The 25843-nt window shown below is 37.9% G+C and overlaps 1 protein-coding gene across 2 annotated transcripts; it reads right to left on the minus strand.

Annotated features, from left to right (window-relative positions):
• Window positions 1-156: 156 nt before the first annotated feature.
• LOC107775006 (K(+) efflux antiporter 3, chloroplastic) lies at window positions 157-25823 on the minus strand. Of its 2 annotated transcripts, XM_075252316.1 has the most exons (20): window positions 25294-25693; window positions 23472-23715; window positions 23335-23384; window positions 21944-22045; window positions 20538-20618; window positions 14036-14137; window positions 12099-12176; window positions 10898-10966; window positions 10563-10613; window positions 10017-10130; window positions 9796-9897; window positions 9579-9713; window positions 9295-9476; window positions 9087-9222; window positions 8583-8654; window positions 8406-8498; window positions 8136-8297; window positions 7750-7839; window positions 7512-7673; window positions 157-755 (listed from the first exon to the last, which is right to left on the minus strand). In XM_075252316.1, exons 1-20 carry the CDS (start codon window positions 25333-25335, stop codon window positions 495-497), a joined length of 2328 nt encoding a protein of 775 aa, XP_075108417.1. In that variant the 5' UTR covers window positions 25336-25693; the 3' UTR covers window positions 157-494. The 2 variants fall into 2 exon arrangements, with proteins under 2 accessions (XP_075108417.1, XP_075108416.1); XM_075252315.1 differs by having other exon boundaries at window positions 23335-23715; window positions 25294-25823.
• Between the last annotated feature and the right edge of the window lie 20 nt (window positions 25824-25843).

Raw genomic sequence — 25843 nt, forward strand, 5'->3', positions numbered from 1 at the left:
GATGAATTGTTTCATGCTGTTCTATTTTTGGTGTAAACAAGAATATTTAGAAGACGCTGAATCTATTTTTGAGGTCCTAGACTATTGGTAGACACATAGGATCTTTACTTGCATTTTACTGTGTAATTCTGTCACTTTACAACTTGTATGGTGCACTTTTCTATATAGAAAACTGTTACCATTATAAAATATAAAAAAATTGAATCACCTGACAATTTTTCTCGTTTTGGATGCAGACTAAAAACAATAACTAAATATACCTTACATTTTTTTCAGGTGAGTCAACAAAATCTAGCCAAATTGGGTACCCAGTCCCTTAAACTCGACTATATACAATATATGATTGCTAACAAATGTTCAATTATGTACCGCCAATTTCCTAGTATGCTCGAAAACAATACAGCTGTCAAAAATTGGAATGGACCTATATTGAATGCCTCTAAATACAAGGTTTGCCTATATTAGAGTGGCAGTTGCAGAAGCAGCTGCCCACTCTAAGTTAGATGGGAGATCTCACCTGTATCACTTTCCATACCACCACCTTCCAAGTTAGCTGGAAATGCATTCTCCATGTCAGCCTCCTCAAACAGCTGGTTTTCGTTTTCAAAAGCACGAGATGGATTGCCCTCGCCATCGTCAGATGACTCATCAGCTGCAGCCGAACTGTAACTTCTATCCATCAAATCCTGCGTTGTATCATTTATTCTGGGTGATAGCGCGGGTTTCCCGTTCTGGACAAAATCTGCAACTCTTACCTAATAAAATGTTCTCCAACTTCGTTAACAGCCATATTAATCCCAGCTTTCTCATAATAATCAATGAAAGAACATAGAATTTGTTGCAGCTCCGAGTGATAAGCATAATCAACAGAAACAAACTCCTTAAACTGATCAGAAGCCTTTTACTTTAACATACTCTTGTGTGTCTGTCTCATTGTACACGACCAAGTACGGTTGTTTAGGTAAATAGACCAATTAGAAGGTTAGTTTTGGACATTGATTAATTCGTTTTTTTACTAATATGTTATAGTTCTAGGACCAATTTAAAGATATATACTAAAGGAGACAGACAAGAGTGGGTTGCTCTAATAGTGAGCACCCTCCACTTCCAACCAAGAGGTTGTGAGTTGGAGGGAGGGAGCCGAGGGTCTATCGGAAACAGCCTCTCTACACCAGGGTAGGGGTAAGGTATGCGTACACACTACCCTTCCCAGACCCCACTAGTGGGATTATACTGGGTTGTTGTTGTTGTTGTATACTAAAGGAGACATTTAGAATATAAAAAGTTACGTGGAATATTTGACTCCTGAAATGGTGGTAAAATTAAAGTAAAATAGGGTGGACATACTAAGTGGTTAAAAGACTATCATCTTTACAAACTAACTACAGTTTAGAGAGCCTTCTCAATCGAGCACAAATCAAAATTTGTGCCTTAAACCTACTGGGTTAGATCTTTGGAATCAATTAATCAGCTGTCATTCTCATTTGCAATTTGCAAAGAACAAAAAGAAAAAAAGGGAAGTGCCCAAGGTAGGACAATATCTACTTCAGGGAACACGTTTGCTCTCCTCAATTTGTGTCTTTAACATTTCCTCCCTTTTCAAATATTACTAGCTAAAAAACATGTGTATTACATGGCAGCAATGGAGTATGGCAATAAATATTGTCATTTTTATAGAAAAAACAATGGATGTAAAAAGTTTTAAACTAAATTATTTTTTGCGCAAGAAAATAGAGAGAATTAATTCTCAGAATACTCATTTTTTGTTCTTTTCACTTTATTTAACAATTTAAGTTTGAATTTTAGAAGCGGTAAAAATCTGTACAAAAGGAGAGTGATCATTCTAAAATACACTCTTTTCTTTTTTCATTAGGAGCATGCTTTATCTTCCATGGAGGACTCTTACTCTTAGTTTGCCAACTATCTACATTTCTCACTTCCCTCTGTCTTAATTTATTGGGCATAGTTGTTCTTTTGATAGTATTATTGTTGCATTGCAGATTAACTTCACAGTTCAGAGACGAGCTAAAATGCGTCCTGGTTGTGGGTGTTATCAAGGACAGTGGAACTGGATCAGCAGTGACAGGAGGGAAGCTTGAGAAAGATTAACACTAAAACTCTCTTTGTATGCGTATGGAATGATAGAAATAAACAGTTGTTCCACAATAATGAGAATGATTAGACAGTGTTAGTTTAATGATATGTATAGTGTAGTCTTGTCCCACATTGGAAGAGGAGTAATATCTCCTTGTAGTGTATAGCTATAAATAGGGACCTCTTGTATTGTATTTATCATCCAATATCAATAACATATTTTCTCCCGTGCCTTCTCACATGGTATCAAAGCATTAGTGAGAAAAGATCGCTATGCGTCATTCCAGCGTTAACCGGGAAGAAAGAACTTAGTTATTGTGTAATTTTTCCGGTGACCTAAGGCTTGTCTAAGTGAAAGTCATTTTCTGTCGGTGTTGTGCTAAAACCAACACCACCACGAGGTAGATCACCCTCCGACTACCAACCCCTGAAATTTTATCCGACAGAAAAGCCGTCACGCTCCTCCACACGCCAGCAACAACTTTTCCGGCGAGGGTTCCGGCCACTTTCCGGCCATTTTTTTGCGAAGCTTCTTCAGGACAGTGTGCTCTCCTCAAAATTCCGAGCCTACCCATCTAATTCAAATCAAATTCCGGCCACTTTTATATTTTTCAGGCGTGAACAGTGACCTTTCTGGCCATTTTTTGAAAATATTTCTTTAGGACAGCTTGCTCGCAAAGGAATTCCGAGTCTATCCATCCTGGTTACAACAAATTCCGACAACTTTGGAATTTTTCGGTGGGCTACAGTGTTTCCGGCAAGCTACAGTGTTTCCGGCGTGAACAGTGTTTCTGGCACAGAACAGTGTTCTGTTTTCCTGGTGTAAACAGTGTTTTTCAAGCTATTTCTTCAGTTTTCTCACAGGAGTTACATATTTCCACTATTTCAAGTTAACCATACTACTACAAATTATAGCGACATGGGAACCGATGCTTTGAATAGTCGGATGGTTTCTTTAGCAGAGTATATTGAGTTCCTTCAGTATAAAGCATGTAAGCAGACATCTTCTGAGATAGCTTCTGTTGTTCAAACAGGTAATAGCGTGACTCGTTTCTCCCAATCTTCATCCTCTGAGTCTTGGGTCATTGATTCAGGTGCATCAGATCATATTTCTAGTAACAAATCTCTTTTCACTACTATTTCGTATTCTCAATCTCTTCCAAAAGTCACAATGGCCAATGGGTCTCAAACCATGGCAACTGCAATAGGTCAAGCAAGCCCACTTCCTTCCTTACCTTTAGATTCAGTCCTTTATGTTCCCAATAGTCCTTTTAATCTCATAGTTGTTAGTCGCTTAGCCAAATCACTTAAATGCGCTGTTTTATTTCTTGATGACCATGTTTTTATACAGGAACGCAGTACGGAGCGGATCATTGGTACCGGGCGTGAATCAAACGGACTTTATTACCTTATCCTTGCTAAATCACATGGACTCACATCTTGTCTTCCTTCTACAACTTGTCCTGTTACTGATTCACCAGATTTATTACATAAACGGTTGGGACATCCCAGTTTGTCAAAACTTCAGAAAATGGTATCTGGTTTATCTCACTTGTCAGCTCTAGAGTGTGAGTCATGTCAGCTCGGTAAGCATACCCGCTCCCATTTCCCTCGGCGTCTTGATAATCGAGCAGAGTCACCTTTTACTTTAGTCCATTCAGATGTTTGGGGTCCTAGTCGGGTCAGTTCCACCTTAGGATTCCGCTACTTTGTCAGTTTCATTGATGATTATTCCAGGTGCACTTGGATATTTTTGATAAAAAATCGATCTGAGTTGTTTTCTATTTTCCAGACCTTCCACGCTGAAATTCAAAATCAATTTGGGGTTTCTATTCGCACATTTCGTAGTGATAATGCCCGAGAGTATTTGTCTTCCCCATTTCAGCAGTTTATGAAATCTCATGAGATTATTCATCAAACATCTTGTCCGTACACATCTCAACAAAATGGGGTAGCTGAAAGAAAGAATAGACATCTTATTGAAACTGCTCGTACCCTACTCATACAATCTCATGCTCCGTTGCGTTTTTGGGGGATGCCGTTCTTACATCTTGCTATCTTATTAATCGTATGCCATCTTCAGCTATCCAGAACCAAGTTCCATACTCTGTCATGTTTCCCCATTTACCTTTGTTCTCTCTTCCACCCCGTATCTTTAGAAGCACTTGTTTTGTCCATAAACTTACTCCAGGAACAGATAAGTTAGCTCCTCGTGCTCTTAAGTGCGTATTTCTAGGTTTCTCGAGAACACAAAAGGGGTATCGATGCTACTCTCCTGACCTCCAGCGGTACCTTATGTCCGCTGATGTTACCTTCTTTGAAACCCAATCATACTTCACAGGTTCGGGTCATCACTTAGATATTTCTGAGGTACTACCAGTTTCATCTTTTGGAGATTCAGTCACTCCAGCTCCACCACCTACAGCTCCAGTTGTAGCTCCACCACCTATAGCTCCAGTTGTAGCTCTACCACCTATAGCTCCAGTTCCACCACCTACAGCTCCGGTTGTAGCTCCACCACCTATAGCTCCAGTTCCTCCACATAATCCAGTTCAACCTTCTGCAGCTCCACCACTCTTGACTTATCATCGTCGTCCACATCCAGCATCAGGCCCAGGTGATTCACGCCCCGCATCAGATTCTGCACCTACTGCAGACTTGTCTCCTCTTAGTCAACCAATTGCACTCCGCAAAGGTGTACGATCCACACTTAATCCTAATCCCCACTATGTCGGTTTAAGTTATCATCGTCTGTCGTCACCACATTATGCTTTTATATCTTCTTTGTCCATTGTTTCTATCCCTAAGTCTACAGGTGAGGCACTATCTCATCCAGGATGGCGACATGCTATGATTGACGAGATGTCTGCTTTACATGCGAGTGACACTTGGGAGCTTGTTCCTCTTCCTGCAGGCAAGTCTACTGTTGGTTGTCGTTGGGTTTATGCAGTCAAAGTCGGCCCGGATGGCCAGGTTGATCGGCTTAAGACTCGTCTTGTTGCAAAAGGATATGCTCAGATTTTTGGGCTTGATTATAGTGATACTTTCTCTCCCGTGGCTAAAGTAGCATTTGTTCGTCTCTTTTTGTCCATGGCTGCTGTACGTCATTGGCCTCTTTATCAGTTAGACATTAAGAATGCTTTTCTCCACGGTGATCTTGAGGAAGAAGTTTATATGGAGTAACCAACTGGTTTTGTTGCTCAGGGGGAGTTTAATGGTTGTGTGTGCAGATTGCGCAAGTCACTATATGGTTTGAAACAGTCCCCTCGAACTTGGTTTGGTAAGTTCAGCACAATTATTCAGGAGTTCGGCATGACTCGTAGTGAGGCTGATCACTCTGTGTTTTATCGACATTCTGCTCCTAATCTGTGTATTTATCTAGTGGTTTATGTTGATGATATTGTTATTACTGGTAATGATCAGGATGGTATTACTAATCTGAAGCAACATCTCTTTCAGCACTTCCAGACTAAGGATCTGGGCAGATTGAAGTATTTTCTAGGTATTGAGGTCGCTCAGTCTAGCTCAGGTATTGTTATTTCACAGCGGAAGTATGCCTTAGACATTCTTGAGGAGACTGGAATGATGGGTTGCAGACCTATTGACTCTCCTATGGATCCGAATGCTAAGCTTCTGCCTGGACAGGGGGAGCCTCTTAGAGACCCTACGAGATATAGGAGGTTGGTTGGCAAATTGAATTACCTCACAGTGACTAGACCTGACATTTCTTTTCCGGTGAGTGTTGTAAGTCAGTTTATGGATTCTCCCTGTGATAGTCACTGGGATGCAGTTGTTCGCATTCTTCGGTATATAAAGTCAGCTCCAGGCAAAGGATTACTATTCGAGGATCGAGGCCACAAGCAGATTGTTGGGTACACAGATGCTGATAGGGCAGGATCACCTTTTGACAGACGTTCTACTTCTGGATATTGTGTTCTAGTAGGAGGTAATTTGGTCTCGTGGAAGAGCAAGAAACAGAATGTAGTTGCTCGATCTAGCGCCGAAGCCGAATATCGGGCCATGGCTATGGCGACGTGTGAGTTAGTTTGGGTCAAGCAGTTGCTCAAGGAGTTAAAGTTCGGAGAAATCAACAAGATGGAACTAGTGTGTGATAACCAAGCTGCTCTTCATATTGCGTCAAATCCGGTGTTCCATGAGAGGACTAAACATATTGAGATCGACTGTCACTTTGTCAGAGAAAAAATACTTTCAGGAGATATTGTTACAAAGTTTGTAAAGTCGAATGATCAACTAGCAGATATTTTCACTAAGTCTCTTACTGGTTCTCGTATTAGTTACATGTGTAACAAGCTTGGTACATATGATGTGTATGCACCGGCTTGAGGGGGAGTGTTAGTTTATAGATATGTATAGTGTAGTCTTGTCCCACATTAGAAGAGGAGTAATATCTCCTTGTAGTGTATAGCTATAAATAGGGACCTCTTGTATTGTATTTATCATCCAATATCAATAACATATTTTCTCCCGTGCCTTCTCACAGACAGTATTAAAAGAGTTATCTAATTTCAGTTGTATGTTTTATGTAAACAAAGAATAATGTAGTATAGGCAATTTGATATACATAGAGAGAGAGAGACAACTTGTACATACTTTGACACTGTTTTGGTATTTAGTAATGAAAACTTGACTTTAAAAAAGAAAAACCCTCTCGTGTGTTTATTACCTAATTCATCCACTTCTATAGTTGGGCATTTTCTTGCATAAATAGTTTACACTCCTCATTATTCTTTTTTTCTTTTGGTAACTGGTAAAGCAACTGAAAAGTACTGCTACCTAACTTCTCATTTTACTTATTACTCTTCTATTTTCTTTTTAGTGCTACCATTACCTGTACAAATTAGTTTTAACCAAATACTTCTCCAGCCTATTTTTTTCCCATTTGACTTCCAAAAATAGTTTTAAGTATCTGGTTGTCTATAGGATTTATTTTATACTTTTGCATGATAAAATAAAATAATAATAATAATAACTGCATATAAAAGGTTTGAACCAGCAAATGGTGAAACCCAAATTAACTATTGAAAAGGGAACACACGAATGAAAAAATCATGGGATAGGGGATATATATTACCTGATGGGAGAGGTAATCAGCACTCATTAAGTAGTAAAAAGGCATGTTTAAATAGAAAATACAATTGCATTCTACATATTGGGACAGTTGATTAAAGTATAAGGATGAAATACCAAAAACACTTGATCATCAGTGCTAGACCACTACGAAACCCTAGTTCACCTCACAGGAATGCCAGCTAGTGCCAGACTACTAGTACTAGAAATAATGTCACACCACAGACATGCAATCTTAATGGTCCAATACTAGTAAAATCATAATTAATATTCATTCAAACATGTAGAAATGAAGCATGAACTTGCATTCTTTAACGATTAATTAGTACCTGCAATGGTTTCATAACTTTAGACACTTGATCATCAGTTTTATCAACAACCTCTTGGGCTTGCAGCTCCATCGAATCTCGAACAAGTTGACTCAGAAAAGTTACATCATCAGACATGACACCAAACCCTTTTAGAAGTTTCGACCCCAGCTGTAAACTTGTCTGCAGGAATATATAGGGTGTGATCAGAATCCACATACACTGAAGCAAAGAAAAAGAAGAATTTCCATTGCTGTACCTCTGCACTTTCAAGAATGGCATCCGTTGCTCCTACTTTTTTCAGATCTAATAAATGCATCACGTCCTGAGCTCGTGCATATATTGGTACCTATAAAAATTGACATTCAGTCGAAAAATAGCAAAAGGTCAGAATTCAAGAGGTGATAGACCCGGAACATGACACTATGATGAGTCAGTAAGAGTCCACCCGTGCTCAGTGTATCTAACAGACTAACGCCAGCAATGCACAAAAATACTAGTCACAGCTTTGTACTTTTCTACTATGTAAATTTTCTTATCCATTTTGATCTGGAATATCCTTGCTTCAATTTGTGAAATTTAACTTTTTCTCCCACTTTTCCATTTCAGCCCACAATACACTAGGGTGGGGGGGGGGGGGGGTACCGCTGGAAAGGCTAGTCGAATTCTCTGAACAGCTTCTGTGGTCCTATCTTTTCCTCTGTACATGACCATGACTGCTTTTGGAGAAGATATACCAGCAGACTGCAGAACTGCAGGACGTGAACCATCACCGTAGAGAACAGGAAAACCAAGGTTTCTAGAAGCCTGGTGCAGTAACAAGGACAAAATATCACTAACCAGTTCCTTTGATTTTCCAATAAGAACATGCAATGTTGCAAGTAGCAGACAACTTAATCTATGAAATGAAATAACCTTTACAACTTTAGGATCTAGATCAAAAGCAACATAGCGAAACTCCTCGCCGTCACTTGAAGCTAGTGGTGTTGACAATAAATTGGCGAGGACCTGTGTGGAGAGAAAAAAGAACAAAGCATCAGAAAAACAAAGCAGAGCTTCTTACTAATCAACAGTGATTGACAATTGCATTACCTGACCCATTTGGCCAAATCCAAGGATAACTACTGGTTCGCTCACATCAAAATTTGCCATTTCAGCAGTTCTCTGAAATGATCATGAATATTTCTTTACATAAGTAGTTATTAGAATAAGTAACTTCTGATTCACGTAGATCAGGGAGAGAGAGTATGAGGACCCTAGATAACTACTCTGCTCTATTTCAAATAACCTCAAGAGAAAGACAACAAAGCATCTCTTTTTTTCCTCAACAGGTGAGGCAATCAAGCATCTTTACTAAATTATATTTACGTGTAACACACGAATCTCAACTAAGTTTGCATTCTAACGTGTTTTCTGAAACTAAAATGCATTTAATTCACTGCAACAGTAAACTCAGTTTTCATATCTGAAATTTCAAGATTCAAGAGAGACGAACCAATGAGATAATATTCAAAGAGAGAGATAGTGGTCATGGCGTAATCAGCCTCATTTCAATATTTAACACTCCTTAAACTCAAGGACTGGTAAAAGACTTACATCCTCCTTGTCAAACTTCTCAACAATAAACTCAGAAGCTTTCCGTCCAATTTCATTGAGTAGTGGAGTCAGTGCCATAGACAGCACAACAACAATAATAAGTAGTTTATTTAGCTCAAGTGGTAGTACTCCTAGCCTACAATAAAATGGCATCGTTAATACATTGAAGAAAATAATTCTACTTCACAGAACTTCAGATGAAAGTCACCTGTTTGCTAGGGAAAAGACCACAAATCCAAATTCACCTCCTTGAGAAAGAAGAAATCCAATTCTCACACTCTCCTGAAGGGATAGGCCGACTCGGGGACCTATTGCTGTTATGATCAATGTCTTGATAACAATCAGACCAGCCAAAAGGGAAAGCACATTTGGCCACTCACGGAAAAGAAGCTGCATGAGATTAAGAATTATGTGAAAATGGATAAAGGATTACAGGCCCACAAAGAGTGCGTACTACAGTACATAACAAAGGTCATACTTAGGAGGAAATACCTGCATATCAATAGAAGTTCCGGTAGTCACAAAAAATAGTCCAAGAAGTAATCCTCTGAATGGCCTTATATCAGCTTCAATCTGAGTACGAAAGTTTGTCTCTGCTAGCAGAGCCCCAGCTAAAAAGGCTCCAAGCTGCACCATGGGATAAATATCAAATGATAAACTGAACTGCTATCTGCCTCAATTGGCATCACTTGTTTGAGATGTATCTGACCGTGTCACTAAAGCCCAACTTCTGTGTTAAAAGTGATGTTCCTGCAACAGTCAAAAGGCAGAGTGCAACAAAAGCTTCCGAGCTTCTCGTTTCTGCAACAACCTATAACCGATAAACACAATTTGTTGTTTCAGCAGCAAAAATATAAGTGTATCTATTCATTGCTCCTATATTCTCCCCTGGTTACATTTTATACTTGGCCAAAGAACAAGGATGAGCACCTCAAAAACTCGCCTCCATATGTACTTCCCTCCGAGAGAAAGCAACCCCAGTCCACCTAAAGCCTTCAGACTTTCTTTAGCAAGCATTGGCAAAATACTTTCTTCTATCAAATTCTGCAGAAATTTGATGATCAAACAATACTCATGGTCATGGTAGTCATAAACACATATAGCAGTAGTGCAAGAAAAAAGAAATGGCAAGTCCGTTAGCTTGATCATACATCTGTATAAAATTTAAGGAAAGTTAATGCACATACCCCTGCAGAGGAAATTTAGACTCAGTTGGGAACAAATTTTGCTAAATTAAGACTCATTGATAGCTCTTGCAATTAAACATATTGTCCATGTATGAGATATTTTTACCTCTCTTCCTTCAGGGAAAAAAATTATCTAAGTAACTAGCTAAGATAATGATGCTTAGACATCAACTTTAAGTTCAATATTTTCCCACTAACTGCATCAAAGAAAATTTATTTACTTAATATTTTCCCACTAACTGCATCAAAGAAAATTTATTTACATTATAGGTTTCCAAGCTCCATGTACCTGGGTCTCCAGCACCGGTAGTATGACTAAAAGTGGCACAACGGCAATGTCCTGCGGATATCAAGCAGTATAGAACAAATGAGGAAAACTAAACGGGCAACATGTCCTTGAATATTCACACCATTGTCCTTGGACAGAATACAGAAAAGGAACAAGACCTTTTCGCCATTCCAAATGCAAGTGATGTGCCTTAAGAGCATTTAAATGTCAAACATGTAGACCTATACGAATATCAAAAGTTCTAGTTCCTTTATTAGTTCTTCATTTCTCGTCTCTCTTTTACTTCCCCTCGAGGGTTAAATGTATTTTCTTGAATGTAAAGATGCAAATAGAACCTGAAGTAGAAGTATTCCCAAAGTAGCTGAGCCAAATCTTGTTGGAAGCTCACCCTTCTCTGCAAGAATCTAAAATTATGCCAAAATGAGTAGAGAACCCATCGATCTATTCACAAGCAATAATTTCAGCTTCTGCTAACATAGGGTAAACCCCACATAAATTCAGCAAGTAAAGAGAAGATATCTTTATTTTTCATTATTGGAAATTATTCTCGAAAAGTTAAAAGGGGTAAAAAAAAAAAAGGAAGAAAGTTAAAGCAAGAAAACTAGAGGTAACAATGAGAATACACATGAAAGTTCTCTAAGAACAGGTTCAGCATCAGTAGGAAATTCCATTTTTATGTAAGTCTAGTATATAAAGCCAGTAAGCCACGATAAATATTAGCTTGAAAAGGTCTAGATGTCAGGAAACAAAGGGTGCTACTGAAGCTTCTCTCTCATTGCAACAGATGTCTCCTGGGAAACATATTCTCTCAGGCAATACGGATTGTCCTGAAGATGAATGCTATCTCTGTATTATTTTAAAAAGTTAAGAGTGAAGAGTCATAACCGTCAGTACCATACAGAATCTCTCGATTCCAAAATTCAATCTTTAAAAAATCTTTCTATTTACGCATAAAGGCAAATAAACAGGAATGAGGACAAGAGAAGCTGAGTAAGTCAGCATCAGCTAAACAGCGGGTCCATGGTGTTAAGAGTTGTAACAGATCTAGGACTGCAACTACATGATTTGTAGTTATATAGACGCTGAAGTGTGTGAAGGGGATACATTTTAATTACAGGATGCTGTTCTATGCTAGTGGTCAAAATCTGATAAGATGTATCAAGTGCACAATCTGCTTTGCAAACTTCAAAAGAACTTAGTCTTGTCATCGCTGAAAAGAATTGAAGTATAAAATAGAAGTGAGTCAGACACCAGAGAAGTTTTATGATAGTTGCAAGACAAAGTCACAGCCATATCATAAGCAGAAGCCTCGTCAGCAGTAACTAAAGTTATCAAAGAAGTTGCACCCAAAATGCCATTAACAAGGGATACATGATAAATATCTCCTTATAAAAGTTCAATGTTCAGTTGTTGCAGATTTACACTCAAAATAGCATTAATAGGATGCCAAATATTTCCGCAAAAATGAATCTTTAACAAGAAAAAGGGATTTGCAGAGTTCATTCACAAACCAGGCATTGTAGCATAATAAATTACCTGCAGAACAAAAGCTGAAGAAGATAGAGAGAGAGCGGCACCAATCACTACAGCCTCATCAACACTTCTAATATTCACCTGCATCCTAAATAAGTTACTGATGAAGAAGCAAAAATGTGGATAAAGGAGAGTGTAGATGGTGGGTAAGTGCCTAATAAATATCTATGACCATAGACAAAAAAGAGGAAAAAGAAGAAGAAGAAGAGAAAAAGAATCGTTTATATCTCTACGAAAAATAAAAAAAGGAAAAAGAAGAATCACTACATCCAGTAAGCCACTGATGAAGCAGAAAGAGGATAAAGGTGCCTGTAGCTGGTAAGTAAGTACCAATTGAGTATCTATATTTTACTGTATAAATTAATATGAAAAAGAAAAAGGAAGAAGCCTTCTGTCCTTTCTTATGAAGCCTTGCCTTCTAGGACCACCGGCTGATGGGGGATTCTAAAGACTTGCACAAGCCCCAGATATGACTTGCATGATCTACCTGCTACAGCAGTTATTTTCTGTAGTCTTATTAACGTCTCTAGGTGACGCCTTCCTTTCACACCCAATGAAACCTGAATCAGACAAGCCTCAGAGCCTAGAGCAGATAAGCCTAACCACTAGCTGAAAATGCTCAAAACTATTTCAACAAGTAAATTTACTTGAGGCACATATACAAATATTGAATTTGTGAACCGTCTCATCTCAATGTTTAAGCTGTTGAAGATGGAATACTCTTTATTAACTAATTTTAAATCTTCAACATGCCACTTCACCTTCGAACCTGATAATTTTTCTTCGGCCAAGCATAAGAAAATATTTTGTGAAATGTATCATCTGTTAGAAATAGAATACTTCAATTTATTATTTAAGTCGTCGACACGCCTATTCAGAACACACTCTCTCTCCCTCTCCCTCTCCCTCCCTCCCTCCCTCCCTCCCTCCCTCCCTCCCTCTCTCTCTCTCTCTCTCTCTCTCTCTCTCTCTCTCTCTCTCTCTCTCTCTCTCTCTCTCTCTCTCTCTCTCTCTCTCTCTCTCTCTCTCTCTCGATGGGTGGTGGTGACAACCTTTACCTGCTCTACTATCACATAGAAGTTTGAATTGTCTCATAGAAATGGAAAGTTTTTATTTATTGTTTAGTCTTCGACCACCGACTGTATTAAAAATTGTGAACATTTGTTCTCTCTTTCTCTCTCTCTAACTATGTGTGAGAAACAAAGGCAGCTCAAATATGACAGAAAATTAAGAAAAACAATAGAAACGAGCCTAAGTAAGGCCGAATATCGAAGGATTCATATATTCAAGCCCAAGTCTCAACCAGCTTGAGATTCAAGCATAGCTGATTGTTGACTGATTGATTTAGAAAACCAATAAAGGCTTCTTTCTAATGAGAAGGATTAGCGAAGGGTCAGGAAATCAATTGTATGAGTAAACAACATAAATATTGGTTGACCTTTACGATATGAATATACCTAAACGAATGATATTCACAGTGGCCTATGCTGTTCTGCCACAGATGTCATTGTAAAGTACAGTAGCATATAAAAATTAAGATGAAAGAAGGCAAAACAACGTGAAGTCACCTCCAACTTTCTCTGTAATGGATTCCTACAACAATTACATGATTGTGATTTAGCAAGGAGCACCATTCTTTCTGGTTTCTTTAAGAGAACGAAAGTGAAATGACAAGGGACTAATCAACAGAACAATATAACCAAAAAAAACATGGTGAAATGACGAAGAGCTAAATAGAATAGACGAAGGGAAGGACTGACAAACTACTTAGTCGTGTCTGGTTAACTATTTACCCAGTCGGGTTTCTTTCTTCTAAGTGGTATACCAACATACCACATGCACACTCCTGTATCTATATATATTTCTAGCCTTCCATAAAGGCCTTTCTGTCAACTATACAGAGGTATTTCAGTACAATTAGTTCCTAAAGGAAGACTTACCAGATCAGGCCTTGAGTGAAAAAGAAACTCCAGAATCTTTGTTCCAATAGCATCATTAGGTGGAAGCTCGAATGATGTAAATGCTAGGGTTGATAATACAACCTTCAACATAACAAACAAGAAAATACAAGGCAAATGTTAGAAGGACCTCATAGTACCTAGGTACAAATATCCTAAAGGAATTCACCAAATAGATAAAACTTCAAGCATTCCATTATACTAGAGCACCAAAAAATAGCACATACTTGACTTTCATAACAACCTTCAATAAAAAGATGTTAGAAAGACCTCAGTACATGAGTACGAATATCCTTCAGATGCAGAACAGAAGTAAAACTAGGGCCTGACATAATTTTTAGCTGCTTAAGAGGCAAACTTTTCCTCATCAATTTGAATCAATATTGTTTATTAACTATTTCAAATTATGAAGGGCATAAAATAGTGTAAACAATGTAAACTAAAAAATAACACAAAGAATACAATGTTGCATGTACTAATGCAAATGCTTTTTTCCCAAAAGTATAACAAAAAACTCTCCTCCCATCTCCGATCCTTTCGGCCCCTTATCATCATGCTTTCTTTTTCCCAAATAATTTTTTGCTCCAGAGATAGCTCATCCAGATTTAAGTTTAGCATTTCATTACAAAGATATTAGCTAAGAAAGTAAAACCTTCACTGAAAACCAACTGAAACAAATAAAAGTACAATAACAAGTGCTAACGGGTTCCCCAACTTACACACAACCATGTAATGAAAACAGAAAAAGAAACACTTGGTGTATCATGATTTGTGAAGTCTTAAACAGAACTTAAATAGAAATTTGTCAAAAAGAAAGAGAAGGGTGGGAACTCTGGCTTTGAGAGGCGTTCTATTGAAAAGCATGTCTGTAACAAGAAGGAGATTGTTTCCACCTGGTAAGGAGGAGATGGAGCTGCCCTCGCTCCTCCATCATGCTAATGGCAGACGAAGGAACATAAGCGGATAAACTGATATCTCTTGAGACACGGTGATAAGGAAGGTTCACAATTTATACACACCATTGGCTTTGCACTTTCGTTACTGTACAACAACTACTACTACGTCTCAGTCCTAAACAAAGTTAGGGCCAGTTCTTTCTTTAGGCTCAACTTATATCATCATCATGCCAAAATCAAATAACAATAGTAGTGAAAATAAGTTTTATATATTTAATAGTAATAGTAATAACAAAAATAGTACTCCCTCTGTTTCAAAAAGAATGAACCTATTACTATTTGGGAAGTCAAATAAGGTTTTCTTTGACCATGTTTTTTGCAAATAGTTATTAATTTTTCTTTTGAGAAGGAAAGAAAGTAGTTTTTTGCAAATAGTTTTTAGATATGTTGAATTGTTGTAGATATTTTAGAAGAAGAAAAGACTTCTTGTATTTCTGTGTATTTCTTACATCCCTAAGCAAAGGTATTTATACACTAAGTCCTATGACTATTTTAGGAAGGAAAATAAATTACAATCAATTACAATCAATCAGAATAAAATTAAATCTCAATCAAAATCAAATCTTTCTCAATCAGAATCAAATTTTTCCTAATAATTAAGTCAATCAACACTCCCCCTCAAGTTGGTGCAAAGATGTCGCACATGCCCAACTTGCAAACCAGCATATGAAAAGTCCGTTTGTTGAGACCTTTGGTAAACCCATCAGCTAACTTTTTTCCAATGGCACATTAAACATACTCAAGACACCAGTTGTAATTTTTTCTTTGATGAAGTGTCGATCAATTTCCACATGCTTTGTTCGGTCATGCTGGACTGGATTATGAGCTATGCTGATGGCAGCCTTATTGTCACAGTACAAGGGAAGTTTTCCTTTTTCAGATAGTCTCAATTCCTCTAGTAACTTTTGTAGCCAAAGCAGTTCGCAAACACCCTGGGCCATAGCTCTATATTCTGCCTCTGCACTTGATCTAGCAATTACACTTTGCTTCTTGCTTCTCCAAGTAACTAAGTTTCCTCCCATGAGCGTACAGTAACCGGATGTAGATATTCTATCATCCAAGAAATCCAGCCCAATCTGCGTCTGTAAAGACTTCTATTTGGAAGTAATCATGTTTGGAGAAAAGTAGACCTTTCCGCATACTTCAGATACCGAAAAATGTAAAAGACAACTTGCATATGAGGATCTCGGGGATCATGCATTAGCTGACTCATCAGGCTAGTTGAATAGGCTATGTCTAGTCTAGTATGGGAGAGATAAATGAGTCTTCCAACCAACCTCTGATATCTCTCCTCATCAACTGACTCTCCAACTCCGCTTTGTAACTTTTGATTGCTTTCAACGGGAGATTTTGCGGGTATGCAACTTGTCATACCAATTTCTTTCAAGAGATCTAGAATATGCATCCTCTAAGAAATAAAGATTCCTCTTTTTGATCTAGCAACCTCAATTCCCAAGAATTACTGCAATTTTCCCAGATCCTTGATCTCAAATTCATGTGCCAACAACTTTTTTAATCGGGCCATCTCCTCTTTGTCATCTCCTGTCATTACTATGTCATCAACATAAACTATGAGAAGAGTGAGTTTACCTGTATGATGTCTTATAAAGAGGGTGTGATCAACATTGCTTTGTTGGTAACCAAAGGAGATCATTGCTTTGCAGAATCTGTCAAACCAAGCTCTGAGGGATTGCTTCAATCCGTACAAGGCTTTCTTCAATCTGCATACCTTTCCTTGACTTTGTGCAGTATCAAATCCAGGAGGAATCTCCATATACACCTCTTCTTCTAAGTCTCCGTGAAGAAATACATTCTTCACATCAAAGTGTTGCAAGTCCCAATCAAGATTAGATGCACAAGACAAAAGAATTCTAATAGTGTTCATCTTAGCAACAAGGGCAAATGTCTCTTGATAATCCACTCCATAAGTCTGAGTGAATCCCTTATCCACAAATCTTGCTTTGAATCTTTCAATCGAGCCATCAGCTTTGTGCTTCACAGTGAAGACCCATTTGCAATCAACCAACTTCTTGTCTGGTGGTGAAGTGACAAGTTCCCAAGTCTCATTTTTTGACAAGGCCTTCATTTCTTCAATCATAGCTTGCTTCCATTTAGGATCTACAAAAGCTTCCCTCCAATTCTGGGGAATAGACACAAAAGAAATAGACAAGGCAAAGGCTCTATAGGAGGGAGACAAAGAATTATAGGAGACAAAATTAGATAAAGGGTGTTTGGTGGTGCAAGATCTGACTCTTTTTCTGTGAGCAATAGGTTCATCTAACTCATTAGGAAATGAAGATAACTCACCAGTAGAAGAAGGTTCAGCTTCGGTAGATTGCATGATGGCTTCTTCTGCTCTATTTTTCCTTTAGTAAGTTTTCAAATCAGGCCTATCCAAATGCCCAATAGTCTCCCCCTGAATTCTTTCTCCAATTTCACTTTCCCCTGTGACAATGTCATCAAGATGTCCAGTAATGGAACTAGCTAGAATCACCTCTTCCTCCTTATTACTCTCCCCTGAAGAGGTGATGCGATAATACTGAAATAGGGCTTAGATTCTCGAAAAGTAATATTCATACTAACAAAAGATCTCGTAGAGGGAGGATGATAACATTTGTAACCTTTATGTGTCGGAAAAAACCCAATGAAAACTCATTTTATAGCTCTAGGATCAAGTTTCCCAGAATTTCTAGTGTGGATAAAGCAAACACACCCAAACACCTTTGGAGGGTCAGTATATTCATTCTTACCCATTAAAGCTTCCCGAGGACTTTGAAAATTGACGATTTTAAGTGGCATTCTGTTGATAAGATAGACAATAGCATCCCTCAATAACATTTTGGTAGATGCATGTTGAACATAAGAGATCGTGCTACTTCTAACAAATGCCTATTTTTTCTTTCATCGAACCCATTTTGTGCACTAGTGTAAGGCCAACTAATCTGATGGACTATCCCATTGGACTCCAAATAAGCAGTAAATCTTTTATCCATGTATTCGTTGCCATTGTCAGTTCTTAAGATTTTTGTTTTGGCATCAAACTGAGTACAAATCATCCTATGAAATGACTGAAAACAAGAGTAAACTTCATTTTTGGCTTTAACAAATATACCCAAGTCATTCGAGTGCAGTCATCAATGAAAGTAACAAACCATCGACTACCAGACAAAGAAACAGTTTGTGTAGGACCCCATACATCATAATGAATAGTCATAAACGGAGTTGTGCTTCTAATATCACTCACAAGATAAGAGTTTCTAGTATGCTTGGCATATTCACACGCGTCACAGAACAAAGATTCAAATTGAGTCCTTGAAAATAAATCGGGATATAACCTCTTCAAAACAACGAATGATGGTTGTCCTAACGTCTATGTTGTATTATTTCTTGGTTGACATCCTTACTTTCCCCAAAAAAGACTTAACTAGAGTTTTGAATTCCATCTAATATATACAAGTCATCTTGGAATCTACCACTGCCAATCCTTTTCCTTGTTTGAAGATCATGAAAAATACAATGATCGGGAAAGAACTCGATTTTACAGTTTAGAGCTTTGGTGATGGCACTAACAGATAAAAGATTGACAAGGAACTCAGGGACACGGAGCACGGATGATAGTTTAATATTAGGAGTACAAACGATAGAACTTGTTCCAGAGATAGGTGTTAAAGAACCATTGGCTATTTTAAGATTATCCCTCTAAGACACGGAGAATAGTTTTGAATGCCTTTAGAAGAGCATGTCATGTGTCTATTTGTACCAGAATCAACAATCCAAGAATTAAGGTGAGCAGCAAAGGCAGTACCTGATTGCACATAATTGGATGTGGCAACATTACCGAAGTCAAGTTTGGCTAGGAGGCGACGGAGAAGCTAAATTTCATCCGGAGACAAGATTTCTCAAGAAACCTCTCCTTGAATGTCTCCATATTTTCTGCCCAATCAGAAGGAAATCTGAAAAAAATTGCTCAAAAATAATCTGCCTCACCGGAAACCAAATTTGTCTCGACGGAACCAGAAGGGGTTTGTGTTGCGGACAGCCACCAAGAGATAGAAAACTCAACCTCTTTGATAAAAACGGAATCCTAGTGCTGCGAGGGAGATAACTCACCTCAAAAAGGCAGCAATGGCTCTGATACCATGTAAATTTTTGAGAAGAAGAAAAGGCTTCTTGTATTTCAGTGTATTTCTTACATACCTAAGCAAATATATTTATACACCAAGTCCAATGACTATTTTAGGAAGGAAAATAAATTACAATCAATTAAAATCGATTAGAATGAAATCTTTCTCAATTAGAATCAAGTCTTTCCTAATAATTAAGTCAATCAACAATTGTTAATTATTGTGACTTATAGTACTATGTGGTTTCTAAATATGTAATTTTATTTCAAAACTTTCTGAATTTATGTCCGAAGTCATACCGAAAATTAGTAACTTTGACCCTCATACTCCGAAAAGGTTAAAACAAATTGAGACAGAGGGAGTAATATTTAAAAGCCTATTCCTAACTAGTAAGTATCACCTATATAGATCTTTTTTGTTACTGTAAATCAACGAAATAATTATGAGAGTCTAAAACATGATTGAACATTCTCTTAGTTCAAGTTTTTTTTTTTGGGTTATGTTTCCTACCCGGTGTCCGGTACCCGCATTGGGGCCCGACTACCACTCTACCACACCCTTGTTGGTTTAGTTCAAGGTTTTCATTGCAGAATTTTCTACTAATAGTAGTACCTTAATCAGGTCTAGAATGAAATTGGCTGCTAGAGTGAATCACATCCTTCTGTCCTAAAATAGAGCAGAGGATGAGTGATTTACTATCAGCTCAGGTGGTGCTTGAAGAAAAAAATAGTACTCTAGCAACACCAGAGTGTAAGCCTCTATGTATCAACCACGCTCATGTCAAGACGTGCTACAAAGTTTAGATGAGAGAGTAAACTGATGTAATAAGAACCAAAGAAGATGAGGTGAGGACTGCCTTGATAAAAGTGGCTGATTCCAACACACACACATCGTGTATCTGTCCGTATATTATCCGTTAAGCTTTATCTATAGATTTTGTTATGCAACAGTGACTATCCATGAGCCAGAAACCACCATAATAAGATAGAAAAGAAAGATAGGGGGAATGAGAACCATATTTTAGTGGTAGCTCTATAGATAGCAATACCCGACACCCTGTTAGTCTCATTGGAAAGATGCAATGGAATCCAAACTCCTAACGGCCAGGAAATGGTTCCAAAAGCTGAGAATCAACTTTTACTCTATGTACAACCATATCCCATGTAATATCTGCCACATGCTAATTCCTAAAATATCAGACAAGAACTGTAATAAAGGTCTCAAGAAGGAGATGCATTGTCCTCAAGCACAACCTGTCCGCAAAAGCATTGTAACTTCTTAACGGAAATCTAATAGAATAAAATGTCTGTTGCTGAGACAATAGATGGTCTTTAGCCATGGGATGTAGAATTATATAAGTAATCTATCAAATGTGGCGATTCAAAAAAATTTATGACAAAATACCTGAGTCAGTCCCATGCCAAAGGCAAACTTTGCAAGAGCTTTCAAGCGTGCAAGTGAAAGCTCCAATCCCATTTCAAAAAGCTGTAAAATGATACTTCCTTCAGTTAAATCCAGCCTTGCAACACTCTTAACAAACAAAAACCAAGAAATACAAGAGAAAGAATACAGCATATGATGAAAATGGGAGAAGAGAAAAATTTTGAATTAACAAGTAGAATCTGTAATCCTGTGATGTTAAAGAAATGAAGGGGGCAACATTTAAATTCTAGCAGATGGAACACAGAGCATATTCCTCCATTTAAGATATACTCCCTCCGTTTTAATTTATGTGAACCAATTTGACTGGGCACGGAGTTTAAGAAAAGAGAGAAGACTTTTGAATTTGTGGTGTAAAATGAGGCACGTAAATTTTGTGTGGCTATAAATCATTGCATAAAGATAAATTGTTTCCAAATAAGGAAAGAGGTCATTCTTTTTGGCACAGACTAACAAGGAAATAGGTTTACATAAATTGAAACGGCAGTAACAGAACTTGGAAAGGTCTAAAGAAACCTAGAACCTTTTGAAATACAGATTACTTGGGTTTTGTTTCCATAGAAATATTGCTAGTCGTTTAGAGCTAAGTTCTAGACATAAAGCTTTCTCTTCTTTTTTGTGCTTCCTTACCCTGCAATAGTCCCACTTTAGCAAACCACAGCAATATCAGCCTTTATTTTTCAAGATTAAATAATGTATAGGGCATGTTTCTGTTACTTTGAAACATTAACCATCAAAGCCTTAGTTTAGCCCTTAACTTATCATTTTTAGGTGTAAATGCAGGAATTAACGACATGTTCACCCCACCAGAAATTAATGCACACAAGAAAGATTTTTTAGGTGTAAATGCAGGAATTAACTACATGTTCACCCCACCAGAAATTAATGCACACAAAAAAGTTTTAAGTTACATAATAAAACATAGGTTATCACTTCCATTCTCCATCCCCCACCCCCCACGACAAAACAAAATTCTGATCCAACCAAAAATAAAATCACTATCTTAATTAAAATGGTCTTTGCTTGTCCGCATAGATTTAATTGATTGTTTGGGATTGATCTTTATATCCGAGAATACACAGTACATAAGAAAAACAAATTATTTCACATAAGTCAAAATGCAAGCAATGGGATGAATACAATATCAGGTACTACCATATGCACCGCATATCATGCAAGTCTATCAATAGATTTCTCAGTGTTCTTAGGATAAGTAACAGAAAATTCCAGCTCTGCAGGTAAAAAGGTTTTTAAAAAAAAAAGGAAGAACAAGAACAAAAGAAGCGAGAGAGGAAAATGATACTAGATTGTTAGGCATTACATGCACAGTTAAACCCTCAAAATGGGATGACAGCAACCAATGAGCTTACCAAGAAAAGAATCCCCCATTCGGAAAGAACTTTAACATCCGTGATGTTTCTGATTAGCCCAAATTGATTGAGCACAACTCCAGCAAAGAAAAAACCAAGTATCTGAAAGCAATAAACTGATTAGCACCACATGACTACAAGAGATCAACTTTTAGTTCGTACTACTCAATCACTATCTCCAACTTCAGTGACATGCAATTTGATGCGATTCCAACAAATTTCTAGGTTACAAATAAATTCATCCCATGCTTTCACGAATAAACTATGAGAAAGTAAGTGTTTGCAGATACGGGAGGCCAATTCACGGCATCATGTCAAGTAATTAAAAATATAATCACTTCTAGGAACTTCATGTTTTTGTCAAGAAAGCCAAAGAGTCATTTAGCCCGAAGAGTCACTTGATTGTTTTAAATCTTAATGTGGATGTGCTATAAGAGCCTTGAGTTAGACTTTGAACTGTAGATTATTTGCCAAATTCATCAAATACCCTCTTGAAGAGTGGTAAAATATATCAAAGACTTCACCTAGGTTATGTAAATTTTGACTCAAGTGCCGGTGCAAGTACTAAAAATGGCTGTTATAGTACTAAGGTTTTCAGCAGATTGATATGTTATGTTGAACACTAGCAACTGAGTTTCATAGATAGACTCAGAGGGTAGCAAGTATAGCAAATGTCAAATATACACAATTCAAAGTTTCTTTTCACCAAGGCAAAAGCTGCTTTATTCTCTCATTGGAAAAAACAAGTTCAAGGAAATAAGTCTTTGGTTGAACTAGGGTGTAAGATGGATAAGTAGGTCCTACTCATTCTAAAGTTAACTTAGAACAGAATCCAAGATACAATTTGAACTGAGATTGTTTACATCGCTATCTTGACAATACAGAGTAAAGGCATATAATTCACTTAGATCAATGTTGTCCAAATGTAGGACACATGAATAGGGATGTAAAAAACTGTCACGAGTTTATTTATGGATATCCTCATTTCGAAAGGGCATATTTAGAAATCAATATCACGTACATGGCTGCCTTTCCTTTTTAGGCTACACCAGATCATATCTACATTGCCCAAACTAACTACCTGCTTTACAGCAACATTGATACTGATTGAGCTGGAAACTAATACCTCAATGTTGAACAAAGGTAATCTTGGCGAAAGCTAAGGCCTTATTTGACCACAAAAGTCATCAGCAAAATTTATTCACTAAATGAAGAGAAGCTTCACTAACGTATCAAATAACATAAGGAGATAGCACTTGCTTAAAAAAGCGGAAATTTTTAATAATAAGGTACTTATCTTATGATACAGACACGCGTAACCAATATTGCACACATGTTGCTGATTATGAAGCTAACAAAGATAAAGGACTTGAATATTGTAATCAACTCACAGGGCTAGCTTTTATGCTCTTGAAGGCAGGAACAACCAGTACAGTCACAGCTAAGAATGTCAAAGTGTCCAACCCGAGGTCATTGATAACATCAACAGCACTGGCAACATCAAGTGATGCATATATCTGAAACTTACTCCTCAAAGACTTCTGGTGTTTTAAGATGCAAACCCCTCTTCCACCGCAGGAAGATGAAAATGGCATACTTTTGCAGACACCATTTGTTCCAGAAAATGGACGGTTTATCTTGTGATGCAAAGAAACTGATGAAATATGAATGGATTTGTTACAGGCATATGATACATTAGAATAATGTCGTCGCAAATAAGATGCTGTAAAAGTGGACCAGGTAGAGCTCGTTTGAGATATTACATTATATCCCTGCAAGTTGAACATCAGGAAAAAAGGTTCACTTCCCAAGACATTGCCTCTAAGAAAGTACAATTAGTTCTAATTAATTTGAGTATATGTCACTAGAGAATTCTAAACACATGCACAGAGACTATAAAAGAACATGAAAGAAAAGCAGATATTCAGATGAAAGCAGCACCAGGACAAACTTAAGTAAGCAGCACTATGTGGTAGTGGTCGGTTGACGGCCACCATAAAAATAGTCAAACTATAATGAATCCCCTGAATATGGATAGAGGATTCACATAGCCGCCTCCAACAAGTTTCTAATTCACATAGTGGACTACTTTGCTTTAAAAAAGATAGTTAAAAGACAATTATTTCAAGGCAGTCCACTCCAACAACCGCCTGAGCATAAACTGGCAAGAAATACTATGATTAAATAATGCTAGAACTAGAGTTGTTGGGTGTGCGAACAAAATTCCACATTGGTAGCTTCATATTAAGAGTATTTTTGGGTTGTTTTAGAACACTCGGTATCACAGCCAGGTCGGCGAGATGAGTATGGCGATGACTGAGTGATGGTGTGGGGCTCGATTTACTTCCCTTACAAGCTTAGAGACGCACACATACAAGAAAAAGCTAGCGGTGGGCTTCGGTTGCCATAAATACTCTAACAATATGGGTGGCACACAATGAATCACGAAAATTGACCCATGGATGGTAGTAGTGGGCCACGTGGAACTTAGTTAGAGCGGGAGATCGTTGGGTATACGAACAAAGTCCTACATTTGTAGCTCCATATTAAGAGTATCTCTGGGCTATTTCAGATCAACAGTTGGTATCAGAGCCAGGTTCGGCGAGATGAGTACGGCGATGGCAGAGTGATGGCGTGGAGCTCGGTTTACTTCCCTTTACGAGCTTAGAGATGCCCACAGACAAGAAAAAGCTAGTAGCGGGCTTCGGTTGCCATAAATACTCAAACAATATGGGTGGCACACAGTGAATATCGAAAATAGACTCGTGGATCGTGGTAGTAAGCCACGTGAAACTTAGTTCGAGCGAGAGATTGTTGGGTGTGTGAATAAAGTCTCACATTGGTAGCCTACATATAAGGTGTTGGGAGCTCTTAATGGAGTAACGTTATTTGGGAAAAATCATGCGGGCTTGACCCAAAGCGGAGAATATCACACACCATGTTAAGAGTATCTCTGGGTTGTGTTAGCTCGACAGAGATTAAGCAGTCATTATCAAATGTTTGGGGGGGGGGGGGGGGGGGGATCTTGCTTACATGTGCAAAAGAGTTTGCATATACTACCAAAAGTATTCCTCAACCCACCAGAAAAGAAAAAAAAGGAATGATATAGCATCCTCAAGAATTCTACCCTGTTTGGCTAATAATTGGTAGAGTAATATTTTCAAAAACTATACTCCATGTATAGATTATCTCGGTTTGCTCTTGGAAAGCATAGCCTTTCCCAACCCCGGATAAGGAGAATGCGTTATGTGTAGGTTGACAGCCATCATAAAAATTCAATCAAGAGATATGAAGCGCAGGCACAAACTCAAAGAATATACAAATTTATGAACATATATGGAAAGTCATACCTTGGCCTTGGGACCTGGACAATGAAGGACCAAGTCAAACATAGTGTTCACTTTGAAGACAACAAAGTGAAAGCTTTACGAAAGACACTAAGCATTGAGCAAATCTCCAATAACCCAAAAATGAAGACCTTCCCAGATTTTCGAATTGTTTTTATTATGAGTCTATTTTTACACTGAGAATGAAAAGTTGATGGTAACAGAAGGAAAAGCCAAGAAAGAATGAAGAGGGTGACGAGAGGCCACGCTGTTTAGAGAGAGAAAGACAAAGGGTGTTAGGGGGAAGAGAGAGAACCGGAAAATCTAGATTGAGGAGCTAAGTAGAGACATTTCTGTTGTAGCAACAGCGAATAACTGGTTCATGGAGGAAAATGGATTTTCAGGATTTCTCTGACAAAAGACTGCTGTTTACGTGGCCTGCTAAAAATGTTGATAAATTTCTGGTTTTCCTTTTCTCTTTCCATATTTTTCTTTCTCCACTATTTTTGGATGTCCCACGGGGCCACATCATATTTATCCGAACCCAAAATCCCGAAAATGTGGATGGACGATT

Source organism: Nicotiana tabacum, chromosome 4 (genome assembly GCF_000715075.1).
Source record: "Nicotiana tabacum cultivar K326 chromosome 4, ASM71507v2, whole genome shotgun sequence".
NCBI lineage: Eukaryota > Viridiplantae > Streptophyta > Magnoliopsida > Solanales > Solanaceae > Nicotiana > Nicotiana tabacum.

What these genes read in the sequence shown, in the direction of transcription:
- LOC107775006 (XM_075252315.1), bottom strand. Translation starts at nt 25,335, where the DNA reads ATGTTTGACTTGGTCCTTCATTGTCCAGGTCCCAAGGCCAAG. An exon ending in CTTCAGCTTTTGTTCTGCAG is followed by an intron (nt 10,967 to 12,098) that starts GTAATTTATTAT and finishes GCATAATTTTAG; the next exon opens with ATTCTTGCAGAGAAGGGTGA. An exon ending in TAGATCCTAAAGTTGTAAAG is followed by an intron (nt 8,298 to 8,405) that starts GTTATTTCATTT and finishes TTACTGCACCAG; the next exon opens with GCTTCTAGAAACCTTGGTTT.